Source organism: Condylostylus longicornis, unplaced genomic scaffold (genome assembly GCF_029603195.1).
Source record: "Condylostylus longicornis isolate FDR11 unplaced genomic scaffold, ASM2960319v2 ptg000004l, whole genome shotgun sequence".
NCBI classification, from domain to species: Eukaryota; Metazoa; Arthropoda; class Insecta; order Diptera; family Dolichopodidae; genus Condylostylus; species Condylostylus longicornis.
The window spans coordinates 24822024-24847354 of record NW_026577973.1 but is presented as its reverse complement, the minus strand read 5'-3'; the positions used below and the strand labels follow the sequence as shown (position 1 = coordinate 24847354).

Here is a 25331-nt window from a genome sequence, read left to right as displayed (position 1 = left end):
CTCGAAACATAAACTCCTATAATGTACAAGTAATGTAAATATTTTTGTATTTGTGCCTATTGAATAAGGTTATACAAAAATTTATTTTTAGTCCATATTTAAATTTCGTACAGAAAGGCTGTTCCGCAGAGCGGTAAAATAATTTATTTGCTGTTTAAAATTTAAATTTAGTGAATAATTATATTAATTTTTTGTGTTATTAAATAAAATGAAGATTTATAATTTATATTAATTAAATCTTGTCTTTTGTGTATAATATTTAGTATAAAACAAAGGTAAATTTGAAAAAATAGTACTAAAATTTATTTAAAAGAAAAAATGACTTAATAAATTAGTAAGATTCAGTGTACTTGTTAAAACTTTATTGTACTTGTTAAAATTTTATTTAAATAAAATATAATATTATATTTAATTATATTCATATAAATAGGTGTTGCGTCATATAAACGCCACGAGGTTGTTGCATCGAAGGATGCAGAAGCAACAGTCTATGAAAAAAGGAGAACGTAAATACTATACCCACATTTACTTTACCAAAGAACGAAGTCATCAGGGACAAATGGATACAAGCATTAGAAAAAAGCGATTCGACATCAACGAAGTATTTTTAATTTGTAAGAACTTTAAATTTTATTTTGTTGCTTGTAGCAAATATAATTTAATCAATTATCTACTAATGTTAAGATTTGAACAATTTAAATAAGTATGTAATTTAATCTCTAATAAAAGAAAATTAAAAAATTTTGTGAATTTAGTTGAATATATAAGTAAATTTATGTCATACAATTAATTGCTTTTCTCATCAAATATAACTATAGTTTTAAGAAAAATGGGTTACAAATTTTATCATTTTATGTAAATATGTTATGTAGTTTTTTTTTTAAAGAATTTTTTTATGTATTTACTGTTTTTTTTGTATTCGATTTTGCTTCAAAAATATTTTGTTACCTGTAATTTATTATTATGTAATTTGTTATCTGTAATAAGTAACTAGTTCGTAAAGTCAAGAAATTTAATTTTGTTAATATTTAAACGATTTTTATTTTTCAAACATCCAAAATCATCATGAACATTTCTAATTTATTCGAAAGTACCTAAAATAAAATGTATTTCTTAACAAAAAGTACGATGAACAATTTTTAATACACCGTATGAATGCATTAGTAAATTGCGTACTGTCAAGTCTTATATAAAGACGCCTGTCTCTGGACCTTGACATTAAAAAAATCAAGGCCTGGACCCTGCTTTTTTGTGAATGTATTTTTAAAATTGCATATGAATTTTTGGCGAAATGACATTTCTTAAAAATTCTCTTTTTTTTTTGTTGTTTTTTTTTAGAAAATTTATGATTTTCATTTCGAGTTTGCTATACAAAAAGTTGACTAAAACCTAAAAATTTTTATATTAAAATGAAATTTGGAGCAACATATCCAAAGTTAAAACTTCAACTCAAAATTTTAACTATAATTTTGATTAAATATATTTTCGAGTTTTTTTCGCATTTTTTTGTACCGCCATGTCAGACAACAATCTGAGAGAATGGAGAGTAAAAAATGATAATACAGTGAATAAAAAAAAAATTTGGTGCTATATTTTTTTAGTCTAGAATACACGACTTAAAATAAAGTTAATATAAATTTTATTAGATTTTAACATCAGTTTGTAATTATTTGATTTTCTGTTTTATAATTATGAAAGTGCTTTTAAAATTCTATGATTATTATTAAAGATGCGTCGTTTTAAGTTGTCCCCTGTATAAAAGCAAACATAATAAAAATATTATAAAGAAACTTCTATAAGTTTCAAAGTTTCTGAAGCGATAGTTTAGGTAAAACAGTGAATTAGCATTTTCACAATGTGAAAATATTTCATAATAAAACTAAATTACATACATTCCTAAAAAGAATTATGTGGACGTTAAGTATAAATATAATTCACAAATGATATAATGTTAACGAATTATGAATTTTATTAATATAGTATACACACGAAAAATATATTGTAGATATATTCGTGATTACACAAGAAGTATGCAATTTGGGAGATATATTATACAAAATTAGCAAAATAAAATTTACATTTTCTCAAATAAAAAAATACACAAAATTCAACTTAATATTTCGAAAAAAAATTGCACTATTTTTTTTCTCTTGTAGTGTAACATTTATTGAAATCTTAAAAAAATTAACAAAACCTTAAAAATGTAAGCACTAGTAAACTAGAAAAAGATTGAATTTTAACTTTTTCTAATTAAAAATTTGAAAAAAGTTGATCTTGTGGGAGATTTATGATGTTAAAAAGGGCCCTCTATAGATCTCCTAAGAATACATGTAAATTCGTCAGCTGTGAACTGTCACTCTCTCTTAAGGTCCAGACCCGTATTTCTGTCAGCCGTGGTATCCTATACATGAAAATTTAACTTATAAATATGCAAGTATTTATGTTCATATATATGAATACACATACATACTTTAAAAAAAGCTTTGTTTAACGACGATTCGACTTGAGACGCAGTTTTCCGGAACGCATCGCCGTCGTTAATCGAGGACCTAGTGCACTATGGAAAAGTATCTTCCTTTTCACGACGTCAATTGTGATCAGTTCAACATATAACCGAAGACATATAGTGTAATTATGGTTCGCGAGCAATACATATACCATGTACAATATGTACATATACGTGTATATGTACATATTTGGCTTGCTAGACCTAACATCAGTGTAACAAATCTTTGAAACGAAATGAACAAGACCCAAAAGTACATTATTTTTTATGGTAATGGTACATTTAAGCTCTTATTATGATCGGCGAAGCGAATGAAATTGTTGGCGAATATGAATTTTTGGTATTATAATTAGCGAATTCGCCTAAATTTTGGCGAATGAGCTGTCAAATCTATCGAATGAAAATTCTGTGTGACAAGCTTGGCGAATGAAATATTAGATTTATGCATAAGTATTTTTTATTGGATATTCTATCTGTAAAGAAATTTCATAAAATTCTACAAAGTATTGTAAAAAAGGTTGATTGTTTAATATTAATTTAAGCGTGAAAAAACGAATTAAAACAATTCGATCATTTAAATAAATTAATGGACAACCACCCCGTAATTGCTAAATTATAGAAAAATTCAATTGTTTTTGCAAAAGAGCAAAAAAATGTACATATGTATGTGGTGTTAACCTTATTTTTTTCTGTGGGTTTTTTAACGTCTTGCGGAAGCAATATTTTAGATCTGGGGACTGAAAGCATTCGCCGATCATAATTTAAAATATCCTTCGATTCGCCTAATCCATTCGACTTGCATAGCCAAGGGTATTAATAAAGGCTAATATTTTGTGTTTTGTACAATATCAATGGAAAAATTTGTAAAAAATTTTGATTAAAGCAAAAAAAATTGGAAAGTTTCTTAAAACTTTGAAAGTGACAAGTGGCTTGATCAAAGTCAACTAATGGCATGAAGATTATTCTCAGAATTTAAATAAAACTTATTTGGTTTTAATGAAATAAATATTTTATTTTGATATTATGTATATATTTTCATCAAATGTTTTTGTTTCATTTTCTTATTAAAGATAAACATTACATTTATAAATAATGAATTTTTATATTCATTTTTTTAATTATACATATATAAGTATGTAATAATTAATTTATTGATTGACGTTATATAATTTTTTTATTCAACTATCATTTTTCAATACACATTTATGTTTTTAGTATGCAGTTGTTTTCTTTTCAAAATTATGTAATTTTAACAATATCCTACATATTAAAAGTTTTAAAAACTTTTATAAAATTATTCTGCTATTCATCTCCTTTCCTATTTTATATATGCATGTACATACATATATGTAAGTCGTTAATTATTTTGTAAATTTTTGATAGTCACGCTCTTTATTTTATTTTTGATTAGACCTCATTACTTTACTTGACATTTTGAAATAGAGCATAATTATATGTAGGTTAAAAGAATCATTTTGTACTAAAAAAATTTTTCGTGTTAAGTTTTGGCGCAAATTTTATGGTCAATAACAAAATGTTATTATTTTCAAAACTATGTTTAAAAAGATACTTTGACAATATGTAGTTAAAAGAGATATTTAGCATGTTAAGATTTAAAATTTATTGATGTCCTTGTTAAAAAGAAAACAACCGAAGAAATTGTTTAAAAAATTTGAAGTTTGTCCCATTTGTTCGAAAAGTAATGTTTTTATAATTTTTATTTTAAACTTTTATATAATATTTTGTTCAATATAATATTAAATTTATAAATTTTTGGAATAGAGTAGACTAGATATAAAAAACTAATTCTAAAATTATAAAAATTTATCCATTTTTATTTTATTCCGAAATTTTTGTTGGGAGACAACAATAATTATTTTAAAAAATTTTGAAACAAAATTTACAACGCAAATAAAAAAACCATAAAATTAAAAAATAAATTATTTTAAAAACATACTACATATTTGAAATTTTAGAATTACAGAATTAATAAAAATTAAATAATATATTTTCACAAAAGCTTAAAGAGTTTTAAATGTTATAGTTTTTTATTTTAATTTATGTAATTTTTTATGTATTTTTCTACTTTCTAAGTTTGTGATAATTTGTAATGTAATTTCTTTTTATCATAATAAGACTTAAATATTTTTATAATAATAATGTTCTTCTTCTTACTATTATTATAATAAACATAATAATAATAATGATAATAATAATATTAATAATATTAATAATAATAATAATAATAATAATAATAATAATAATAACAATAATAATAATAATAATAATAATAATAATAATAATAATAATAATAGCTTGAAATATACAGATACTCATAAAATAAAAAGTTTCATATAAAATAAGTTATTGTTATTTTACCAAAATTCAAAATTGTATTTTATTACTGCAATAAATTTTTTTAATTAGCAAAATATTTTTTTTTTATATTTTAAATTTATGCAATCAAAAGTAATTTTCATATTAAATTGGCAGATGATCTTGATGTGAAGTATTGATGTTTATTCTACAAGAAGCCATTTAACGTATTAACTTAATTACTTTAAGTTTTAAACTTAAAAAAGTCAGTAAGAATTGAATTAACATCGGCAGTAAAAGTTATAAGCATATGTACATATTTACCTATACATAACTTTTTAAACTAACTAAATTTAAAAGGTTTTCCAACTTTTTTGTGCACTTTGTTCTTGTTTTATTACAAATATTTTGTTAAATTATTAAATTGTTTCGTAAACTTAGTTACTACCTTACAAGTTTACTAGATTTAAAAAAAACTTAATTCTTGTTTTATAAAATTCAATCTACAGTGAATCATATTCAAAAGAATAAATTTTAAAGTTAAGTTTTGTATGAGTTTAGTTTTGATTTTAAAATTAAATAAAAGATTTAATGCTTAAAGATTTTAAAAAGTGTTTGGTAATATTTCCGGTGGCAATAAAATTCAGATCAGAATTATTAATACTTTTATTTTATTCCTCTTATACGTACATACATTTATGTATGTGCATTTAATTAATTTTTGAGGCCATTACATTTTTTTTTAAAACTTTTTTTTTTAATTTAATTCAATCCAATACATTTTCTCATTATAAGTTTATTAATTTTTTTGATTTCTTCTCAAATTTTCTGTCAAGAAATTTTACTTTTTAATAATAAATGTATTTTTATTTTTCCTAAATCTATTAAATAACTACATACATATATTCAAGCTACATGTGTATACATATGTTTATACATATATATTTCTTTAATAAAAATTTATCCTTTTTTTTTGAGATTTTAAAGAATAACTTGGTGCAATTAAATAGACATTATGCAATAAAATTATTGGTAGTGATTAAAAGTTTTGAAAAAAATAATTCGTGACTTCAATAATGCGCTCACGATTTTACAAAGTATCAAGTTCCAAAAAGTTTAGTAAAAGCTCTTGACATTGTACACTTTTCCTAAATGCGTTTTATACGTAGTGGAGACGTAAAATAAAAGTAAATCGGGTATGAAAAACATAAATGTTGCCAGACATAACCGATAAAATAAACTAGCATATATTTTCAGAAATGAAGTTCTAATTATAAATTTTTTTCTTTTAAAATGCATAAAATGTTTTATAAAAATTAACATTTGAACAGAACTTTTAATTGAAATTTTCAAATAAACGTCAAAGTTGTACTGATATGGTTAAAATTGTATTCCAAAATGTACGAAAACCTTTAGTAGTTTTTTTTTGCAATGTAAAGGTATTGAAAGCTCTGAAATGGTACTACAACCGTATTAATACCGTATTTAAATCTTTTTTAAAGCATTATTGAAGTCACGGGATATTTCAATACAAAAAAAATTATATTTGTATTACACAACTCGAAAATGTTCTTAATATTTTAACTTAAAACCAAATTGTTGTATTATTAGTATGATTGAGTTGGATTTGAAAATAGATACTTTAATTACTAATTTTTATAGAGTCATTTAAAATTGTAGCAAATTTTTTTTTTGGTATGTATTTCAGAAATTTTCAAAAACTTTAATCTAATTGAAAACCTAATAATAAAGAGTAACATGAATAAACATTTAACATAATTTTTATGAAAAAAATAGATACCCTTATTTTATAAAACAAATATTAGTTTAAAAATTTAGTGTCAAAAGAACATATTGCCCGTTTGGTACAACAGTGAAAATCAAACATTGCGATTTCTAAGTTGTTTATAGAGAAATAAGCATTTAAAACATTTCTTTTTTTACGTATATTTACCCAAAAAACATTAAAATTCGTTTGCATTGAATTCGTTTGAATATGACAGTAATGTTCGATGTTCCAATATGCTTAGAAAAATGCTGTACTTTTTTTAGCTAAGGCTTCTTTCTGTTACTCTTTATTCTTAGTAGAAAATATGGATGTGATTGATTACTTTAATCTTCAAATTGTTACAATTTTAGAATTGTAAGGACTTGCATATAAAAAATAAGAACAAACAATTAAACATTTGATCATAACTTTAATTCAATTCAACATGCATTTTATTGGAAAACAATCACAAAAATTTTTCAAGGATGTAAAAACTGTGTTAATAATTTCCATAGGGCAAAAGCAATCTAATAAATATTTATCATTTGCTAAATTTATATTTAAATATAAGTTAAAATATAAATTATATTTTATTTACTATATGTGTTCATTTTAAAATTTTTTATTGGTTTCTTATTTTCTTTTAAATTTTATTTATTAAGTAACTGCTTTTTTACGTATTTAGTTAACTTATTTAGTTTATTTATAATAGTTGTTAACACTATTGGTTTAACGTGATCCTTATGTTTCTTTCTTCTCTAAATATGTTCTATTTTCATAAGTGCAATAATAAAATATAAATTTGCTTATTTTGGATTTTATGAATACATATATATATATATATATATATATACACATAAACTAATTATACATATATATGTATATGCACAAATATGCTTTTGATTATTTTGAATACATTATATTATTAAATATAGGCCTGTCGCAAGATTATTTCGTTTTTATAACATCACAAACTTAACTTAAAAAATGAGAATATTATATTTATCGTAAAACAAAAAACGAAAATATAAATAAATAATTTTAATGAATTTTTAATGAAAAGCCATTGGATTTTGGTCTTTTCGCTTTTTTATTTTGTTTTTCTTAAATATTTTAACTAATTTAATTTAAACAGCTTTTATTCTTATTAAATAAATTTAACCTAAAAAAATTAAGTTCTATAGGCCTTTTAATACTAATACGTTTAGTTAAATAAATTATTGAGTTCAAAAAGTATAAATATTATTACAATATTAGGTATAATATAGTGCTATATATTTTTTTTAAATTTTTCTGTTTAATTTTCTTTGTTTTTTTTTTTCATATATTCAGTACATTACATAATGTTGTCGATTTCGTTACATTTTTATTGTTCTACGAATTAAATATTTTTTCAAGATTATTTTAAATAATTTAAAATAATTAAATTAATATGTTAGTTATTAGTCATGAATATATATGTATATATATATATGTGATATACATTTATATATATACATATATAAATATATAATGAATAAAGAGCTTTTATTCGAGATTTAACTTTTTTTTGGTCATAACACTATTATAATATTATATCAAACTAAAAAATAAATTATTATTTCTTATAGATTTACTTATTATATTTCCCATAAATATGTTTTTTTTACATTTGACTTTCTTTTCGCCACTGAAATGTTCCAGATTTAACACCAATACTTGACGAGCCTTGATTATTACTTGAAAGCATATTGTTTGTTCTTCTAATTAAATTTGCTGCAGAATCAAAACGGCTTCGTATAAGACGCATAGCAGGATTTGTTGCTATTCCACTTCTTTTGGATTTACTAAAAAGATTCATTGATATAAATATACGCATTTTATTATAAATATATATATTATTTTCCTACTTACTTAGCTGAATTATTTGAGTCTTTGCAATTTCCCAATATAATTCTCATATGAGTGTCCCTGGCAAAATGATTGTCAGTTGAAGATGCATTTTTCTGCGATGAGCCGATGTTATGTGTTGCAGCTAATCCATTACCTAACCCAATATGATTTCCGCCAATTTCTTCAAATACATGATTTTGTGGCAATTGTCCTGGAGAACTTAAATCACTACTTGGAGAATGCGGTGGTGTTGCATATAATGGCGACATACACTCCATATCAAACATATCAGCATCATTTGATTGCACATTTGGCGCTAAACAATTAAATTTTTTAAATTTATTAAATTAAACAAAATTAAGTTAAGAATAAATGAAAAGTATAAATTAACGCGAAGAATAAGTAAAAAATTATAAGTAATAAGTATAAAAATTGTAATAAGTATAAAAATTACGAAGAATAAGTTGAGCAAGTCTGCTTGCCAGGTACAATAGTGATAACATTTACCAGAGAGTGAATATTATATCATCGGTTAGAGGCTCAAAAATGGGAATGTGTAATTGTGCCAAATTTTAATGGTTTCCGAGATACAGGAATTTTAAGAAAATTTTAACATGCGTAAGTTTTTTTGCTATTTGTTTCAAAAAAGATAAACAGCTCTATCATGAATTCCCCCCATAGAATTTTACGAATTAAGAACTTAGCTACGACGTAGATTTTTAAATGATCACATATCCCTTTTGTATGAATCAGCAATAGCAACACAATTTTTCGGAGTGTCTAAATCATTTTTTTGTTTCAACTGTCAAATGTTTATTTATGTTTTTTGTTACTATTTGAGTACAAAACTTTCATAAAACAAGAAATTTGTTAAAAGGAGTTTTGCAGTTTTTTTTTTAGTTTTTAAAAAGTGACAAAAAAATTTTAGCAAATATGAATTCATTTCTTTTCATAGTAGCTGTGTTGAAAGAACTCAAATTTCAACGAAAAAGTTGGAAACATAAAAATTTCAAACAACCACTCTGTTTAAATTGCTTGCTACGTGAGATTATTTTTTTCGTTGCGTCATTTTTACTGCGAACGTATTTTATGATTACTCTTTTGCGAATATTCGTAGTAGGAATTTAGTAATTCGGAAATGAGAATATGAAATTCAAAATTTTCCGAATTTCGGAGTTATGAACGAAAAGCTCATAATAGGGCTGAAAAGTTTCAAACCAACATTTTGTGAAAGGCTAATCGATGACTTAAAATATATTTTTTCACGTTATACATGTACTTTTGGGAATACATGTGCTTTTGGGAAGAATAAGAAAAGTTTAAATTTTTCCTATTTTTTTATCTTTTTACTATTTTTTTGTCCCGACAATTTTTATGAAATTTTTTCAAAGTTTAAAGAAATTTTTTTATAAAATTTTTTTTGTTACTTAAGCTTTAATTTAACCAATCAAACGCTAAAAAATAATTTAAGGTGCAGGAGATATAGTAAAACAAACCATTTCAATTTCAAGATTTTAAAAGATTTAACAAAAAGTGCAAGCTCAAACAATTGCCACTAATTTTACTTTCTTTTAATTTTTACTGTTTCATTTCTCAATTATTAATAATTTTTAATCAAAATGCAGCTGACATTTTCAAGACAAGCTATTTTGATTCTTCTCAAACTATATTGATTGTATATCGACTAGAATATAAGAACCAGTGTGGTGAATTTCATGTTGTAGATAGTTTTTAATAAAATTTAATTAACAGAAAATCAAATGGTTATTATTGTCATAACTAACAAAAGCGGAAACGGATCCGATTTCTGCATGGAATTAAAAAAAAAATTGCAGAATTTTTATTTTCACTTTTTTTTTGATTTGTCTAATAAAATACATATAGACATACATAAATATATAAAATGTAGACTACTGCATTTTCTCATTATAAAAATTAAGATTATAAAATTTTCTTTAAATTGGAATCAGCTATCGAATTCATTAGCTTTTTATTATAGAGATATAATATTATTATAATAATTAAATGGATTATTGTTTACCTATATTCATTTGATACTCATTTAAATCTGCAAGCATTTGTGAATGCCGCTGTTGTCCTTTAGGATATTTGGTATTGACAATGGGGGTATTTTGGATAAATGGATTATTCCTGGAATTCATTTTTGTGTGTCGTTGAAGTTGTTGCGTAAATGACAGGGGAGCCTAAAAATATAACATGTTATCAATAGAGCAAAAAAAATATATAGAAAATTTAAAGAAAAATTAAACTAACATCATTACTGCTACCAGTTGATTGACTAGATATTACACTTTTACGTTTTTGTAAACTGCTATTATCTGATTGCATTGTATTTTCATAAAAATTACTGCTATGCGTAGAGTTAGATGCGTTCAAAACATTTGTTGGTGGAGCATTGTTATTATTTGGGAGCATATGCGCCATTTGATTTGTCAGAAATGGTGGCGCTTGCGGTTGATCCGGCGATCTTAACATATTTGGATGAATTTTTTGATGTTCAATATTTGTTTCATCTAGAAATTATAATTTTTATAAGTTTTTTTTGAAAAAAATATTTTAAAAATAGTTTTACTTTTAGCGAAAGTTTCAAAAATCTTTAAAATATTATTTCTATTTGATTTCGCTGCGAGCTTAATTGGTGTTCTACCGCAATGATCTGATTTATATGGATTAGCTCCGTACTTCAGAAGAATAGCAACACATTTATCATGACCCTCTTGCGCCGATATGCCTAGTGCTGTAGCTCCTTGCTTGCAAGCGTGATCGGGAATGGCCCCAAAGTATAATAGAATAGTCATGACATCGTGATTCCCTTGCCAAGCACAAGAATGTAAAGGTGTACGACATTCTAAATCCATAGCGTTCACATTTGCATTACCTTGGGATGATAGCGTAGATGATATTTTTATAATTTTTGATGCATAATTTTTAACTTACCTAACGTTATAAGAAGTTTAACCATTTCGGCGTGCCCTTGCCAAGCAGCAACATGCAAGGCGGTTCGACCTTCACTATCTGGTATATTAACATCAACTTCTGTTACATCCAGTAGATACTTGACCACATCTAATTTATTTTCTAAAGCCAAAATATATAAGGTAGTTCTTGAGTCTGCATCTTTTGAATTAACATCACAGCCAAATTTCAAAAGAGTTTGTATACAGTCAACATGCCCTTCTAGACACGCTAAGCGAAAAGCGGTTTTTCCATCATGGGCTTTCTGATCCATAAATGTATCATGAATTTCTAGCAGCGCTTGAATACATTTCTGCCTTCCTTCCTGTGCAGCTAAATGTAAGGCAGTTTTACCTTCGTTATCGCATTCGTCAATTTTGGCACCAGATTCCAATATTTGTACGCATACTTCGTGAAACCCTTCAAAAGCAGCATAGTGCAATGGAGTCCAACCCGCATTATCACGATGAGTCTCATCTAAACCGCGATCTAAAAGCTGACGTACTGTTTCAACATTACCTTGAGCAGCCGCTATACTTAAAACAGTTCGTCCTTCAGCATCCATGCAATCAATACCACATCCCCAAAATAATAAAAGCTTTACAACATTAGCATGCCCAGCTGTACAAGCAGCCCATAAAGGTGTTCGGCCCATAAAATCAGCTAAATCAGGGTCCGCGCCGTTTTCTAACAACAATTCACATACTTCTGAGTTTCCTTCGAAAGAACTAACCAGTAAAGGAGACATTCCATCATTGTCTAATTGATCGGTGTGTGCACCATGTTCTAAAAGTGTTGAAATAACTTTACTATATCCCGATGACCCGCATAAGGCTGCAACACATAACGCACTTCGACCATCTAAATCTAAATGATTAACATTTGCTCCACTTTCTAAGAGAATTTCAACAATGTCATAATGTCCCATGTAAGAGGCGGCAATTAAAGAAGTTCTTCCTTGTCGATCGACTGAGTTGACATCAGCCCCAGCTTCTATTAGTATTTTCAAAATATCTTCATGGCCAGACCAGGCGGCAGCTCGTAAAGCAGTTCTACCTTCTTTATCAGCCAAATCAATTGAACACCCTGGATGAGCTATTAATAATTTAACAACTTCAGTATGACCACCCCAAGACGCGGAACGTAGAGGTGTCCAACCATCACGATCAGCATGATTAACATCAACTCGTTTCATACGACCAGTTCCATCGTTTAGAGGTTGAGTAAAATGTAGCAATAGTTTTACGACGTCTAAATGACCATTTCTGGCAGCAATATTTAAAGCAGTTTGCCCGTTGTAATCTTCAATTTCTAAATCAATAGGTCCTTTACATGCCTTTAACGCTCTTTCTAGTAAATGGGCATTACCGTCATTAGCTAATATGTGAATTAGTGCCTTGCCCTTATGCATTTCAATGCGGTGTGAATCAGACAATTGATGTAATGTGCTTGTGTTATCATCCTGACTCTCAGCATTACGTTGATCTGATTTATCAGAAGAACTTTTTGGTCTTTGGATTTCCTCTAAACAAGCCTTTTCGCTAGAAAGTAATAAATCAGCAAGTTCAAAGTCGATATTCGTTGATTTTTCGGATAGTTCCGGTGAAATTAGAGACGAATCGCAAGAAGCCTGAGAATTTTTAAATGAAAATTTATGTTTCTAACATATGTTTTCTAAATATATTTTTACCTGAGATTCTGCATTATTTATTCCTGTTTCAATTAATAATTTCAAGGTTTTGGGGTCTGTGGGTAAACTTGGTTTAAAGAAATCACACAAAAATACAGAAAAATCGTTATTTAATTCATTATTTAAAAATTTTCTTATCATTTCTTTTGTTTTTGGCAAAAAATTCGGGTCATTGCGGTATTCGTTTTCACAGATAGAGCAGCAATTCAATGCGTTGGTATAAAAGCAATCACTTAAATTAATTCGAGATTCCAAAAGCATTAATATTAGATCCATATTAATATTTTTACTTGTTAGATAATCTCCAGACTTTATAAGATGATAACAAAATCTTCGAACGCTATTTGCGCATAAAATGTCACTTACTAACATATAATACATCGAAATAAGAACATGGCCTTCATTAACATTGCAAATAAATTTTTTTGTAGCAAACTTTACATCAACTAACCAATCAGCAAAAGAGTTATGAAATAATTTTATTTTTGAATTTTTCAGACCATCGTGTATTAAAATGTTTTTCATTAATTCTAAACGCTTTTCAAATTCGCCAAAATCGATTGTATAATTTTGAGCCCGTAAACAATTAAACAAGAATAAGCGGTCAACGAATCCAGTAGAAGCCAGTAAAATATTTAATATTGGCCGAACCTTTGAATATTGTTTCTTGTTAAATGATTTTTGACATATATACAGATATAATCCATTCAAAGTACATGGTATTAATTTAATTTCTCGAAATGAAAAAAAATTATCTTTGATCCCATTAAGTACTTTTTCTAAATAAAGAATGCATCCATTTGATTTTATATACAACTGATGTAAACTTTCGATGATTTCCTTAGTCAAATTTATAGTTCCTAAAAATGATAAAATTAATTATTTATTAAAATAATTTTGTTTTGCTTCAAAATTTGGTAGTGCTAGAACTGTTGAATATTTGAAGTTAATACCGCAGGGAGAGTTAATATGAGTATTTTTTAAAAGTAAGACGAAAATTTTTAATGTTTTATACAAAATCGTCTACATATTGAGTTTTCACATGTAGTAAAAGTTGACAAGCATTTTCTTAAGGTTTTTTTTGGCTTATAAAATTATGTTTTTTTCTAAAAATAAAAAAATTTTCTACGTTTTATTATACAGAAGTTTTGATGAAATATGTATGTTGCGCGAAAAAATATATATATAAGCATAAATAAAGTGTCTTTTTTAAAGGAAATTTTTCTTTATTTTAAAGGGGTTTTGTCATAAGAGCTTTCTCTAAATTAATACATTGAATTCTTTTAAATGCTTTCTAATTACTTTCAAATATTATACTTTTTAAATATCTTTGAAACAAATAATATTCAATACTATTTTATTTACATATAAATTTGGTAAATTATTTTTAAACTACTCTCTGAGCATTGTGAATTGGTGGAATATACTCAACGTTAGTTTAAGATGGACACAAAAAAAATTTAATCATGTGTAACCATAATTACTATTTTGATAATATATAAAAATTACAAAATTTGTTTCCAAATACGAGTAAAAACACAGAACTAAAGTATTAAAAAAAGTTAATATTACCTTTGAAATCCGAATTCAAGCGATTAATAATGTATTCTTGAACATCTTTTACGACGTGCGATTTTCGTAGATCGTCCAACGTAATTTTTTTAAAACCTGTAAACATTTTTGTTATATGCTTTGTTTGTTTTTTAGTTGTACAAACTAAGAAAAGCCACTTTGGAAACAAATGTATATGATTCGACAACAATTCAGCAATGTTTCTTGATTTTTGTGTCATAGTACGACCTTTGAGAGTCGATATTAAATTTCCCTCATTAATGTAGTTCTCATCAATTGAATCGATTAGCATTAGCAAAGCTGTACGCGGCGGAGTCAGTTCCAATAATGGAAACAGCAAAGCTTTTTTAAAACATTCATCGGGATTTTTTTCAATGTTGTCAACATTTAGACACTCAAAAATTTCGGGATTACTAATTAACATTTCATAGTAGCTATCTGCAATAACAGTACGACAACTTTTAGGTTTTGGTAGTGGTGGTGGTATTATTGTACCAGTTGCGGATTTTATTTGAGCTCCCCCAGAACACAAAAGTGAAGCAAGTGGAGCTAAGGATTCTTTTGGACTCTCTTTTGGTTGATACCTTTCTGATTCAGTTTGAGAATTAGTCTCTGAATTTTTTTCTAATTCAGTACTATAATCATCATTATTGATTTGATGTAGTTTTTCTGTTTCTATAATGTCTTTACTTGCAGATTCTGTAGGTGATTCAGCTGTTTTACTAAGATCTTTATTAGCTTCAGCTGCGCTGTCATCATTTATTTCTGCTTCAATTTCATTTTTTAATTCATCCCCTAAAACATCTGCTATATCTTCTCCTCCGCCTTGCTGAATTGTTGTATTATTAGCGGATTTAGTGGGATTTGCTTGACCATTACTATTAACAGATGTCATTGTAATACTGCTATTTGACCGCCCTGATATTGAAATAGGAATTTTTGATTTTTTATTAGGACTTGATTTGTTTGAGCCTTTACCATCTTCTGCTTTACCAAATTCTTTCAAATTAGACACACTCTAAAATCAAAATTTGTAAATTAACATAAATATAAATTAATATTAAAATGGCTTCTGAAATATAAAAAATTATTTTCAGCGCTACGATAGAATTGGTAGAATTAGACCAAATTTTTTATTCCTAAAAAAAAATGAAAAATTTACTGAAAATTGTTGGACCATTTATCAACACATTGTCGAACATCTCAAAAACAGAAAAATAATAAAATTACTACTTAATAATTTAGAATTTAATTCGTGTTATACAGAATTGAGATTGGCCAAATAAAAATGAAAAGAAAGTATCGAAACCGAGATTATCATTCAAAATAAATACGTATTGATATTTCAAGATAATGGATATTTCAATAAGAAATTGGATATAAGAAGAATACGTATTTATTTTAAAAAAGGAAAACAAAATATTATATTATACATATACTGTTTCTATAAAGTCTTTGATCAATTCCAAACTGCGAACATAATACATATGCATAATAAAGTACGAGCCGAGCGTCATCCGAATACATACGACTTATAAATTTTTCCAAAACAAGAATGGAAATCCCCAACAGAGTCAAGTTTTCAAAAGATTAAAAATGTTGATAATTTATAAAAACACGGACATGTAGAACATACATATGTAATTATGTCAAAATATTTTTCAAACATTTTAGAATAGCAGCATAGCAGTAATTATAATAGCAACAATAAAAGTTATACACCCTCGTATAACACTAAGTTTTATCCTTAAGGTTCATATGACATACATAGATAGACTACATCTCCTTATAAAATTTTTTAAAATAAAATGGAAAAAAGGATTACAACGGTGCAGTTAAATATCTAAAAAAAATGAGCAATGATAAAATAAAAAAAAACAAATGTATGTAAAATTATAGTAAAGCGAATTCCTTAAAGTGCTCCAGCAGAGAGCCAGTAATGAAAAAATTAAAAAAAATTTGAAAGTAGTCCTAAGCTTTATTAGGTTAAAATAATGTAATAAAAATTAAAATTATAATGTAAAAAGAAAATAAATAAAGCATTTTTTTGAAAATTGAAATTGAAAAAAAAAAAAAGAAATTGTAGTGAAATATCTGATTTGATAGACTCTTAACGATACTCATTTAAACATGGTAGCATAAATAAGACATTAAATCTAATAATATTAAGCACAACAATAGATTATAGGTAATTCAAGCCTCTGCAAAAAAAATTAAAATTTATATTATGAATTTTTAAAACTAATTAAATGCAAAAAGCTTATCAAGAATAATCACTAGAAATGAAAGTAAAGGAAATCGAGAAAAATACATGTTTCTACCGACTTTTTTTTCCAAAAAAATTAAATGTAAACATTTTTTTATGCGACATTTTTTGCAAAAAGCAAATTATTGCAAAAATAAATGCAAAAAATTAAATGCAAATTTGAACGCGTCAGATCTTTGCTGTCTGACTACAGACTGAACTACAGACAAAAAATTTTCAATATCCTTCTTATCCTATCTATAAAAATTAAAAAAGAAAAGTTTTTTATTTATTACCTTATCTTGATCTTGAATTTGTTTCTCACGGTCAGATTCCTTAATTTTTTCTCCTTTATTTATTTTATTGGCCTTGGGTGGATGTGTCCCATAACTATTTTTAGTTACACATTCCGCATTTTCACATTCTTCCCCATCAACACTGATTTTTTCTGGTGATGGTGCTGATTTTTGTCTTTGAACAACTTTCCTAGAATTAACATCATCTTTACTTTCTTTATTTTTTTCGCTCGAGGGTTTTGTAGCAGCAAATTCATCTAGTTCACCACTTAATTTAAGTTCAGCTATTAAAAGCTCTTCTTCTAAATTGCTATTATTCTGTTGAGAACGATTCAAATTATTATCATTTCCATTTTTATTTTTAGTTTGTGCATGTTGAGTTTGTATATTTAAATCTTCGTTAAAACTATTACTAATATTTTCTCCTGTTTGGCCAAATGTTTCATCAAATACTTTTCCGATATCATCTTTTGAGATCACACTGGAGTGACTTAAAATTTGTAATACAATACTTCTAATGAATAGGCTTAAACTATGGCAATCTGGATTTTGTGAATTGATTAAATAACATGCAAGCAATTTACGATTTAATATTCCTTTTGTACCAGAATTACCATTCATTATTGCTTGACATATAGCAGTTTTACCAGATCCATTAGACCCTAATACTAAACAACCATGATAAGTTGACGTTGAACCACCAATACCAGCTGAGCTTATGCCACTTGAATTACCAGTTGGCGGCCTTGGTAAGAATGAGCTTGCAGATACAGAAGATTCTTTTACAGACAATTCTAATTTTGCTGATGTATTAGATTTTTTACCAGTTGTTCTTTGTTCTAAACACAAAGCAATTTTTTTTAGTACCCATTCACGGTTAATGTAAACATTACTGGAATGACGTATGGGTAATGGATTAGCTGATGCAGCAACTACTATCGTTGCATTGTTACTTGCTGTAGATGGTGTTGATGACACAATAAAACCATTTACTTCTTTATCTGGTGATAATTTTTTATCCATTAGTATTTCTATATTATCTGTTGAATCTTGTGTTACACCAAATGAATTAAGGTGATCTGTTTGTAAAATATTTTGTTGTTTTTGTGATTGAGAATGAAAATTTTTAACAGATTCATCGATAAGTTTTGCTGTTTCATCAGCTATTGATAATACAGTTGTTGATATATCCTTTGATTGTGTTGTGATACTATTAAATTTTTGTGAATCTGTCGTTATTGCATTTGTATCTATTTGATGAAAATTTTGTTGTACTAAATTTGCGAAATGTTCTTCGCGTGCTAAACATGAAAAACTTGAATTAGGGCAATCTTTACCACTTGATATCATATCAAGTTTTTTTTGACATTGTGTTGTGTCTTTAAGAAAACTTAAAATACGACGTTCCTCAAAACTATTTGTGGCAATATCGTTATTTGTTTTACCAGAAGCTTAAAATAAAAAAATCAAAGTGGTAATAATAACACATAATGGATCATAGAATAATTTCTTTTCTAATTTTTCTAAAATGATTTCCTTAATATAATTTTGATAGATTTATAATATAAAGATCTAATGTTAATATTTGTTAAAAAATAAAATTCCAAAAAATTTCAGATCTTTTGTACACCGTTTTGTTTTAACACAGTCTAAAAAATTTAATTCAATATACAAATTTTTAGCTTTAGCATGGTTTGAATCGATTAATTTTCACCAATACAAAAAAATAATAAAATAAGTTTGATAAAATTTTAAAAAATTAAAAAACCACGCTTATATAATGCTCAGCAAGCCGAGCTGTCCTCAATCTCCACATTGTAACATATTTTTGCAGCACTTTTGGTGCAGACAATTTTAAGTCCTGCAACATTTTTAGTGCTTGCAACTTTTTTGTAATTCCCACATTTTTGGTATCTGCAACATTTTTGGAAACTACAACATTTTTGGAAACTGCAACACTTTTGTCCAACATTTCGAAACTAGAAAATAAATCTGCTATAACTGCGGTCCGAGAAACGATTGCTTTTCCTCATTTAGCTAAATTTAAAAAAAGATTGGTCATCACTGGCGTACATTTAGGATTAGCAATGTATGCAGTTTTTGAAATTAAACAAAAAAAATTAAAGAGGCGTTAACATAATGCTCGATTTTAAGGGCTAATTCCATGAGTTAAGAAAAATAATTATATTTTTTAATAGCATGGCATTTACCGTTAGCTTTCTGCATTTATAGAAATTTGAAAAAGCTTGAGAGGGGGAGGAGTAAAATTTGGAAAATTCCTATGTTTCCACTACAATAAATAGTTGAAAAATGGCTTTTTTAGGGTTTTGGTGGGGGTTAACTTTCAGAGGGGGGATATAAGTAAAATTTTGGTTCTACGAAAATTAGTTTCTAGTAAAGATCTATGTACGTATAAAATTTCAGCTTTCAATCTTGTAGAAGTTAGGAGGGCGTAGAGTTTTGTAAATAGACACGCGCACAGACACATGGACTGACCGGACCGTCGGATGAAAAAAATGAAACTATTAAGTCCTTTTTTTTTAAGTTTTTTGGAAAAGTGCTAAAAAGTAAACTAGAAATCAGTAAATTCAACGAGAGTTGGTGGGAGATAATTCTTTTGTTTTTCTACTTTTGGATTTGTTTGCTAGTCCGCGCCATTTAAGTTTACATATTATGGCATTTTTCTATTAAATTAAACCATTTTGGCATTAAATTAAATTAAACTTTTTTTACTGGAAATTAACTTTTTTTACTTTAAAATAACCTTTTCGTTTTTCCAATTACATAATCTTTTTGATTTTCATAATAAACTTTTTTTATTTTCAATTTAACATATTTTCTTTTTTAAATTAACCTTTTTCTTTTTTTTTAATAAAACTTTTTGTTTTCAAATTAAACTTTTTTTTTTCGAAATTAACCCTTTTGTAGAAAGGATTAATTAATATGATGTCAAAATTGTTTAATTTAATGGAAAAATGCTATATGTATGTGTATTTACGTTATTGTAAAATTGTATTATATTTAAATATTTAAATTTGGGCAAATCTTTAAATTCTACTTACATGGAATTCTACAACCTCTAGAATTGCAAATTTTGTGATTGCTTTGTAATGTGCTTTAACATAGGGTATAATTGGAAAGTAATCAATAATTTGCATCAATGCAGCTGCGATGCAAAAAAATTTGCTGATGCTATACCGATATGATGCGTCTACCTTGCTGATGCAATATTATTTTGGCTTTTTGGACACTTTCTAAATTATATATTTTTTGGCGTTTATTTTGAAAAGGTTTTGTATAAGAGTATTAAAATTATTAACAACTGAAAATCTATTGAAATTTTTTTTTTAATTTCAATTAAGTTTTGCAGATTTTAATATAATGGAACATTTAAAAATATTAATACCGTACATAAAGAAATAATTAACTTTGTTAGTTATTGAGTTAAAATAATAAATTATTAACTTCTCAGCTTTCATTTAAAAAAAACTGCATCAATACAAAACAGCAAAAAAAATTGATGCACAGCTGATTTAATATGATGCGCATACGATGCGTATTTTTGACATTTTTGGACACCCAACTTTAAAGTATTACCGTATTGATTCATTTTCGTACGTGATTTTTACATGATTACACATCGATTACTTTCCGATTATACCCATACATAGTTTTTTTCGTATTTCAAATGCCGTGTTGAAAAATGTGCATCATGCGAAATCAAAATTAATTTGATTAAAAATTTGATAAACAAAAATCATTATAAAAATGAATGCACAATGTTTTTCTTTTCCAATATAATTTCGAAAAGTTGCTAAAATTTATTATGACAATGCTAACACGATGTTTTCACATAAATAAGTGGGACAACATTATATAAGCTATTTTGAAGCAGACCGTATTAATGAATATATGCATTTTCTTTTATTAAAAAAAAAACTCAAATCATTTAATTTTATAAAAATAAACAACTGTATATAAATATGTACAGTAAGATATGTACGTAGCCCAAATACATGTTAGATTGGCATATCTATTTTCGAATTTGCGATCCAAAATGATTATATAATGGACCTCAAGAAATCTAGCCTTATCTCGGAGTGATTATGGACTGCAGATGGAGAATGACTAGAAGCAATTTCTAGCACGCGCACCCTCTCTGCTTATATTTTGCTGATTTCAAAGAAATCATACAACTTCGAAAGCAAAATAGAAAAATTTTGCACTTGAACACTTGTTCAATTCAATAATTTCTAACTAAGGCTTACTTTAGTATTTACGGGCAAGGAAAAGTAAAACTAATGAACTCTAGCTAACTAATTAACTAATTTCTAAACTAATTAGAAATTTAATATTAACTTAACTAAATATTTCTAAAATAATTTAAAAAAAACGAAAAAATTAATAAATAAAGAAAACATATAAAATGACATTAAAATGAACATCAACATTTAAAAATTAAAATAGAATTTAAGTATAAAATAATAATAATAAAATTGCAGCAAAAATAAATTACAATTAATTAAAAGAAAAAAAAAGAAAACAGTAAGCAATGAAATTATAAAATAGTTGAAATTTAAATTTTTTATTATCGAAATTTTTTTTGCTTTGTTTTTATTAAATTTATTACCTGCTGCAATTAATGATGGTGAAATTCTTCCGTTATTACTATTACTAATATTATTAGTTGTACAACTATTTTTTGTTATAAATGAATTATTTTCTTTATTTATCAATTTATATTCAGTATTAGTTAATTTATCATTATTTTGTCTTTTAATGTTATTTATATCATCATTATTAATACGATTTAATTGCTGTTGGTTATGATACTGTTGTTGTTGCTGATTATGATGTTGTTGCTGATAATTATGATTATTAGTAATGAAACGATTATTACTATTATTACTAATACTATTATTTATATTACTATTATTACTGTTACTATTATTACTATTATTGCTACGTGATGTTGAATCATTATTGCTTTTAAAACGATCTGATTTACGAAGTGGTGTTGCATATAATAACTCCTTTGATAAATTTATTTTCTTTGCGTTATTTGAATTTATAGCAACAGTGTTGTTGGAGGAAGCAACAATAGCAGATGCAGAATTATTTAAACTTGGTTGTTGTTGATTATTACTATTATTTAACAATAACGAACTATTTAGATCATTATTGGCAACAATTGATAATGGTGTTGGAACTGTTGCCGCATTTTGTGTTTGTAAATTTGCTTGAGTAATGGTTATGGATTGTTGTTTAATTTTATGAACTGATTGATTATACATTGCCTGACATGGTAAATTCTCGTAAATATCATTACGAATGTTATCGTTTTCAGGTAACCGTGACATTTTAATATCTTTTTGTTTTGCTCTGATATAGGTTTTACTTATTTTTAATGAACTTTATAAATTTATGTAGAATAAATTAACTGTCCATGTATATGAATATATCTGTATGTACGACTATTTGTTTTAATAGAAATTGTAATAATACTTTTAATATTTTAAATTCTTTTGAGTAATTAAATTTAAAAAAATATAATTATGTATTTTTTTTATTTTATGTTATTGCTTATCGTTAGAAAGTAAAAAACTAAGAAAATAAGGGAATTTTGTTTGGTTCATTTACTCATTATGTTTGTTGTTGTTGGTGTTGCTGTAAATGTTTGTTGATGATTTTAGTTGCCTTCTAATCATTTTACAATTTAAATAATGAGGTTTTTGCTTTTCCTTTTTTTATTTACGCTCTATGAGGTCTCATCGCATCCAGAGGTTTTCTATTTTTTGCCGCATTTTTAGATCTTTTGTTGCTGTTAATTTTGTTTTTGTGATTATGAATTTTCGATTTTACACCCTGAAAATAAAAATGTGAAAAATGTATTTTTTTAATTAAAAGGAATAGTAATGTTTTTATTTTACTTTTTTGGTTTTATGTGGCTTTTAGCTTTCATTGTTATTAACAATTAAAATAAAAATGAAAAGCAAACAAATCTCTTGGGATTTATTAGAAATTATAGAATATTAAAGAAAAAAATTTAAGATTTCGATCAAATTGAAAAACGTTTTCCGGTGGTTATATCTTTCAAAGGTAATGTAATGATATTTTGGAGTATTCATATATTCAAATAGTTAACAAAATTCTTTTATTCGCTACATGTGATTCGATGGAACCACATGTCCCAAATTAATTTAGACTCTAGTCTAAAAATCATTAACCGCAAATATCTTTTGACAAGATTTACACATTTTTTATAAAGTATTCTATTTAGCAACCATGAGATTATATGCGCTGGGTGTACTTACCCTTTTTTTAAACTTTTGATTACGGAGAATCTAACATTAGTAAATATTATCAAAAATTGAAAAAAGACTAAAATTTAAAACTTGTCATATGCAAATTTTTTAAAATATATAAATTTATTGAAAAAATATACATCGCATTTGCCTAAATTTAAGCTTTTGTAGAATGATGATGGTGGAAGAAAGGATCATTTAGACGCCTTGGTAAGGGTATACGAGTATGATAAACAGAATTGTGAAAATTAAATATGGATTAAGTCTTAAGTTCTATGTGTTTAAAATAGAATAAATTGGGATCAAATCAATGATTTTTAGAGCAGCATAATTTGCAAATGAACACTTTTTTTTAAAGAACGATGTTTCATGTATGTATTAACATTGTTCCTTAATATGTTTATTATTGTACGGTTTCAGGACGGAAAAAACTTTAAAAATGCCGTAACGAGTTGATGGAATTACATGAATAACATTTCGTTATTTATTATATTTAATATTTTTTGATAAAATAACAGTTACTGTTATTTACTTGCTTTTAAACATACTGTCTAATTTAGAAACTTAGAAGAAATTGCATTAGCTATTATTGAATAGCTAATGCGATTTAGAAAAAATCGCTCATCAGCTATTATTGAATTATAATGACATCATTATATAGATAATAAAATTATAATATAATGATAGATAACGATAAAATTATAATATAATTGTAGGAATAAAATTATAATGTTCGATAAAAGTTTTTACAGTACAATGACATTTAAACATACTGTCTAAACATCATTTAAACATACATGAAAAATTTTTTTAAATTATAGTCGACAAATATTTATAATTATAATATCGTAAAATTATAACATTATCTTGAATCTATTCCATTGAACTATAATTTGATGTTTGCAAATTTGTTACTTGTAGCTAAATATAAAGTAATAAATTTTCAATTTTAACACTCTGAAAATTTACAAAAAAAAAAATTTACGTTATTTATTTTGAAAACTATAAATCTAAATTTTGAAAATAATAGTTTCGGAATATTTATTTACTTTACTATAACATTAATCAAAATCATTTGTACATTTCTAAATGGTGAGATAAGCACATTTTTGGAAAATTATGTGAGAAAACTTTGAATCATCGTGTTTTATTTCGAAAAAATATGAATATAGTAGTACTAAGAGAAATTTTTTTCTAAAATATTGATAATTTTTTTATTTAATTTATATCATATAATATGTAGATGATATATTTGGTTGATTATTTATAAAATATGTTTATTAATATAATTCATATATTTGTGTATTTCAATATAAAATAAGTTATTCGGAGTGTTGCCAAATCGTGGGAAATTTCCCACTTTTAAGAAATTTTGAAGCTTTAAAGGAAAAAAAGAAAAAGCTCAAAAATTGTGGGAAATTCAATTGAATTTTTTTTTCTCTGATTTGCTTATTTTAATTTATTTTTTTTATTAGTGATCATATGTGCTTTCGGCACTTGATCAAAAGTAAAAAATCATATTATTTATTTTAGAGCTCTTAAACTGATATAGTGTTACACATATTACAATTTGAAAGTACTCGTTTATGTAGTCATTATTAATAAATTACGCAATTGGATAGATGCAATATTTTTGTTTTGTTAAATGATTAAATAAATATATTATTTAAGTATGCTTGATGTTTGAGTATATATAAAAAGTTTCTTGAACGGAAATTATATGGAAAAAAAGAGTATGGAAAGGGAAAACATTGGGAATTTTGAACTAAGGATAGTAAACTGAGC

At 25.8% G+C, this 25331-nt stretch overlaps 1 protein-coding gene across 5 annotated transcripts; it reads right to left on the bottom strand.

Annotated features, from left to right (window-relative positions):
* Positions 1-4844: 4844 nt before the first annotated feature.
* On the bottom strand, positions 4845-23097 carry LOC129614395 (uncharacterized). 5 transcript variants are annotated; one of them, XM_055528986.1, is made up of 12 exons: positions 22882-23097; positions 21872-22715; positions 17242-18692; positions 15679-15718; positions 14701-15618; positions 13129-13988; positions 11421-13068; positions 11056-11361; positions 10737-10996; positions 10504-10666; positions 8484-8778; positions 4845-8416 (listed from the first exon to the last, which is right to left on the bottom strand). In XM_055528986.1, the coding sequence occupies exons 2-12, from the start codon at positions 22599-22601 to the stop codon at positions 8236-8238; spliced, it is 6852 nt and encodes a 2283-aa protein (XP_055384961.1). In that variant the 5' UTR covers positions 22602-22715; positions 22882-23097; the 3' UTR covers positions 4845-8235. The 5 variants fall into 5 exon arrangements, with proteins under 5 accessions (XP_055384961.1, XP_055384951.1, XP_055384968.1 ...); XM_055528976.1 differs by having other exon boundaries at positions 14701-15718; XM_055528993.1 differs by having other exon boundaries at positions 14701-15718; positions 17242-18542.
* Between the last annotated feature and the right edge of the window lie 2234 nt (positions 23098-25331).

Bases quoted from the DNA above. Each gene is read 5' to 3' on its own strand.
- LOC129614395 (XM_055528976.1), bottom strand. From the start codon at position 22,601: ATGTCACGGTTACCTGAAAACGATAACATTCGTAATGATATTTACGAG. The intron at 18,693-21,871 runs GTAATAAATTTA...TTTTATTTTAAG, and splicing joins ACCATCATTAATTGCAGCAG to CTTCTGGTAAAACAAATAAC. The intron at 13,069-13,128 runs GTAAAAATATAT...AAAAATTCTCAG, and splicing joins TAAATAATGCAGAATCTCAG to GCTTCTTGCGATTCGTCTCT.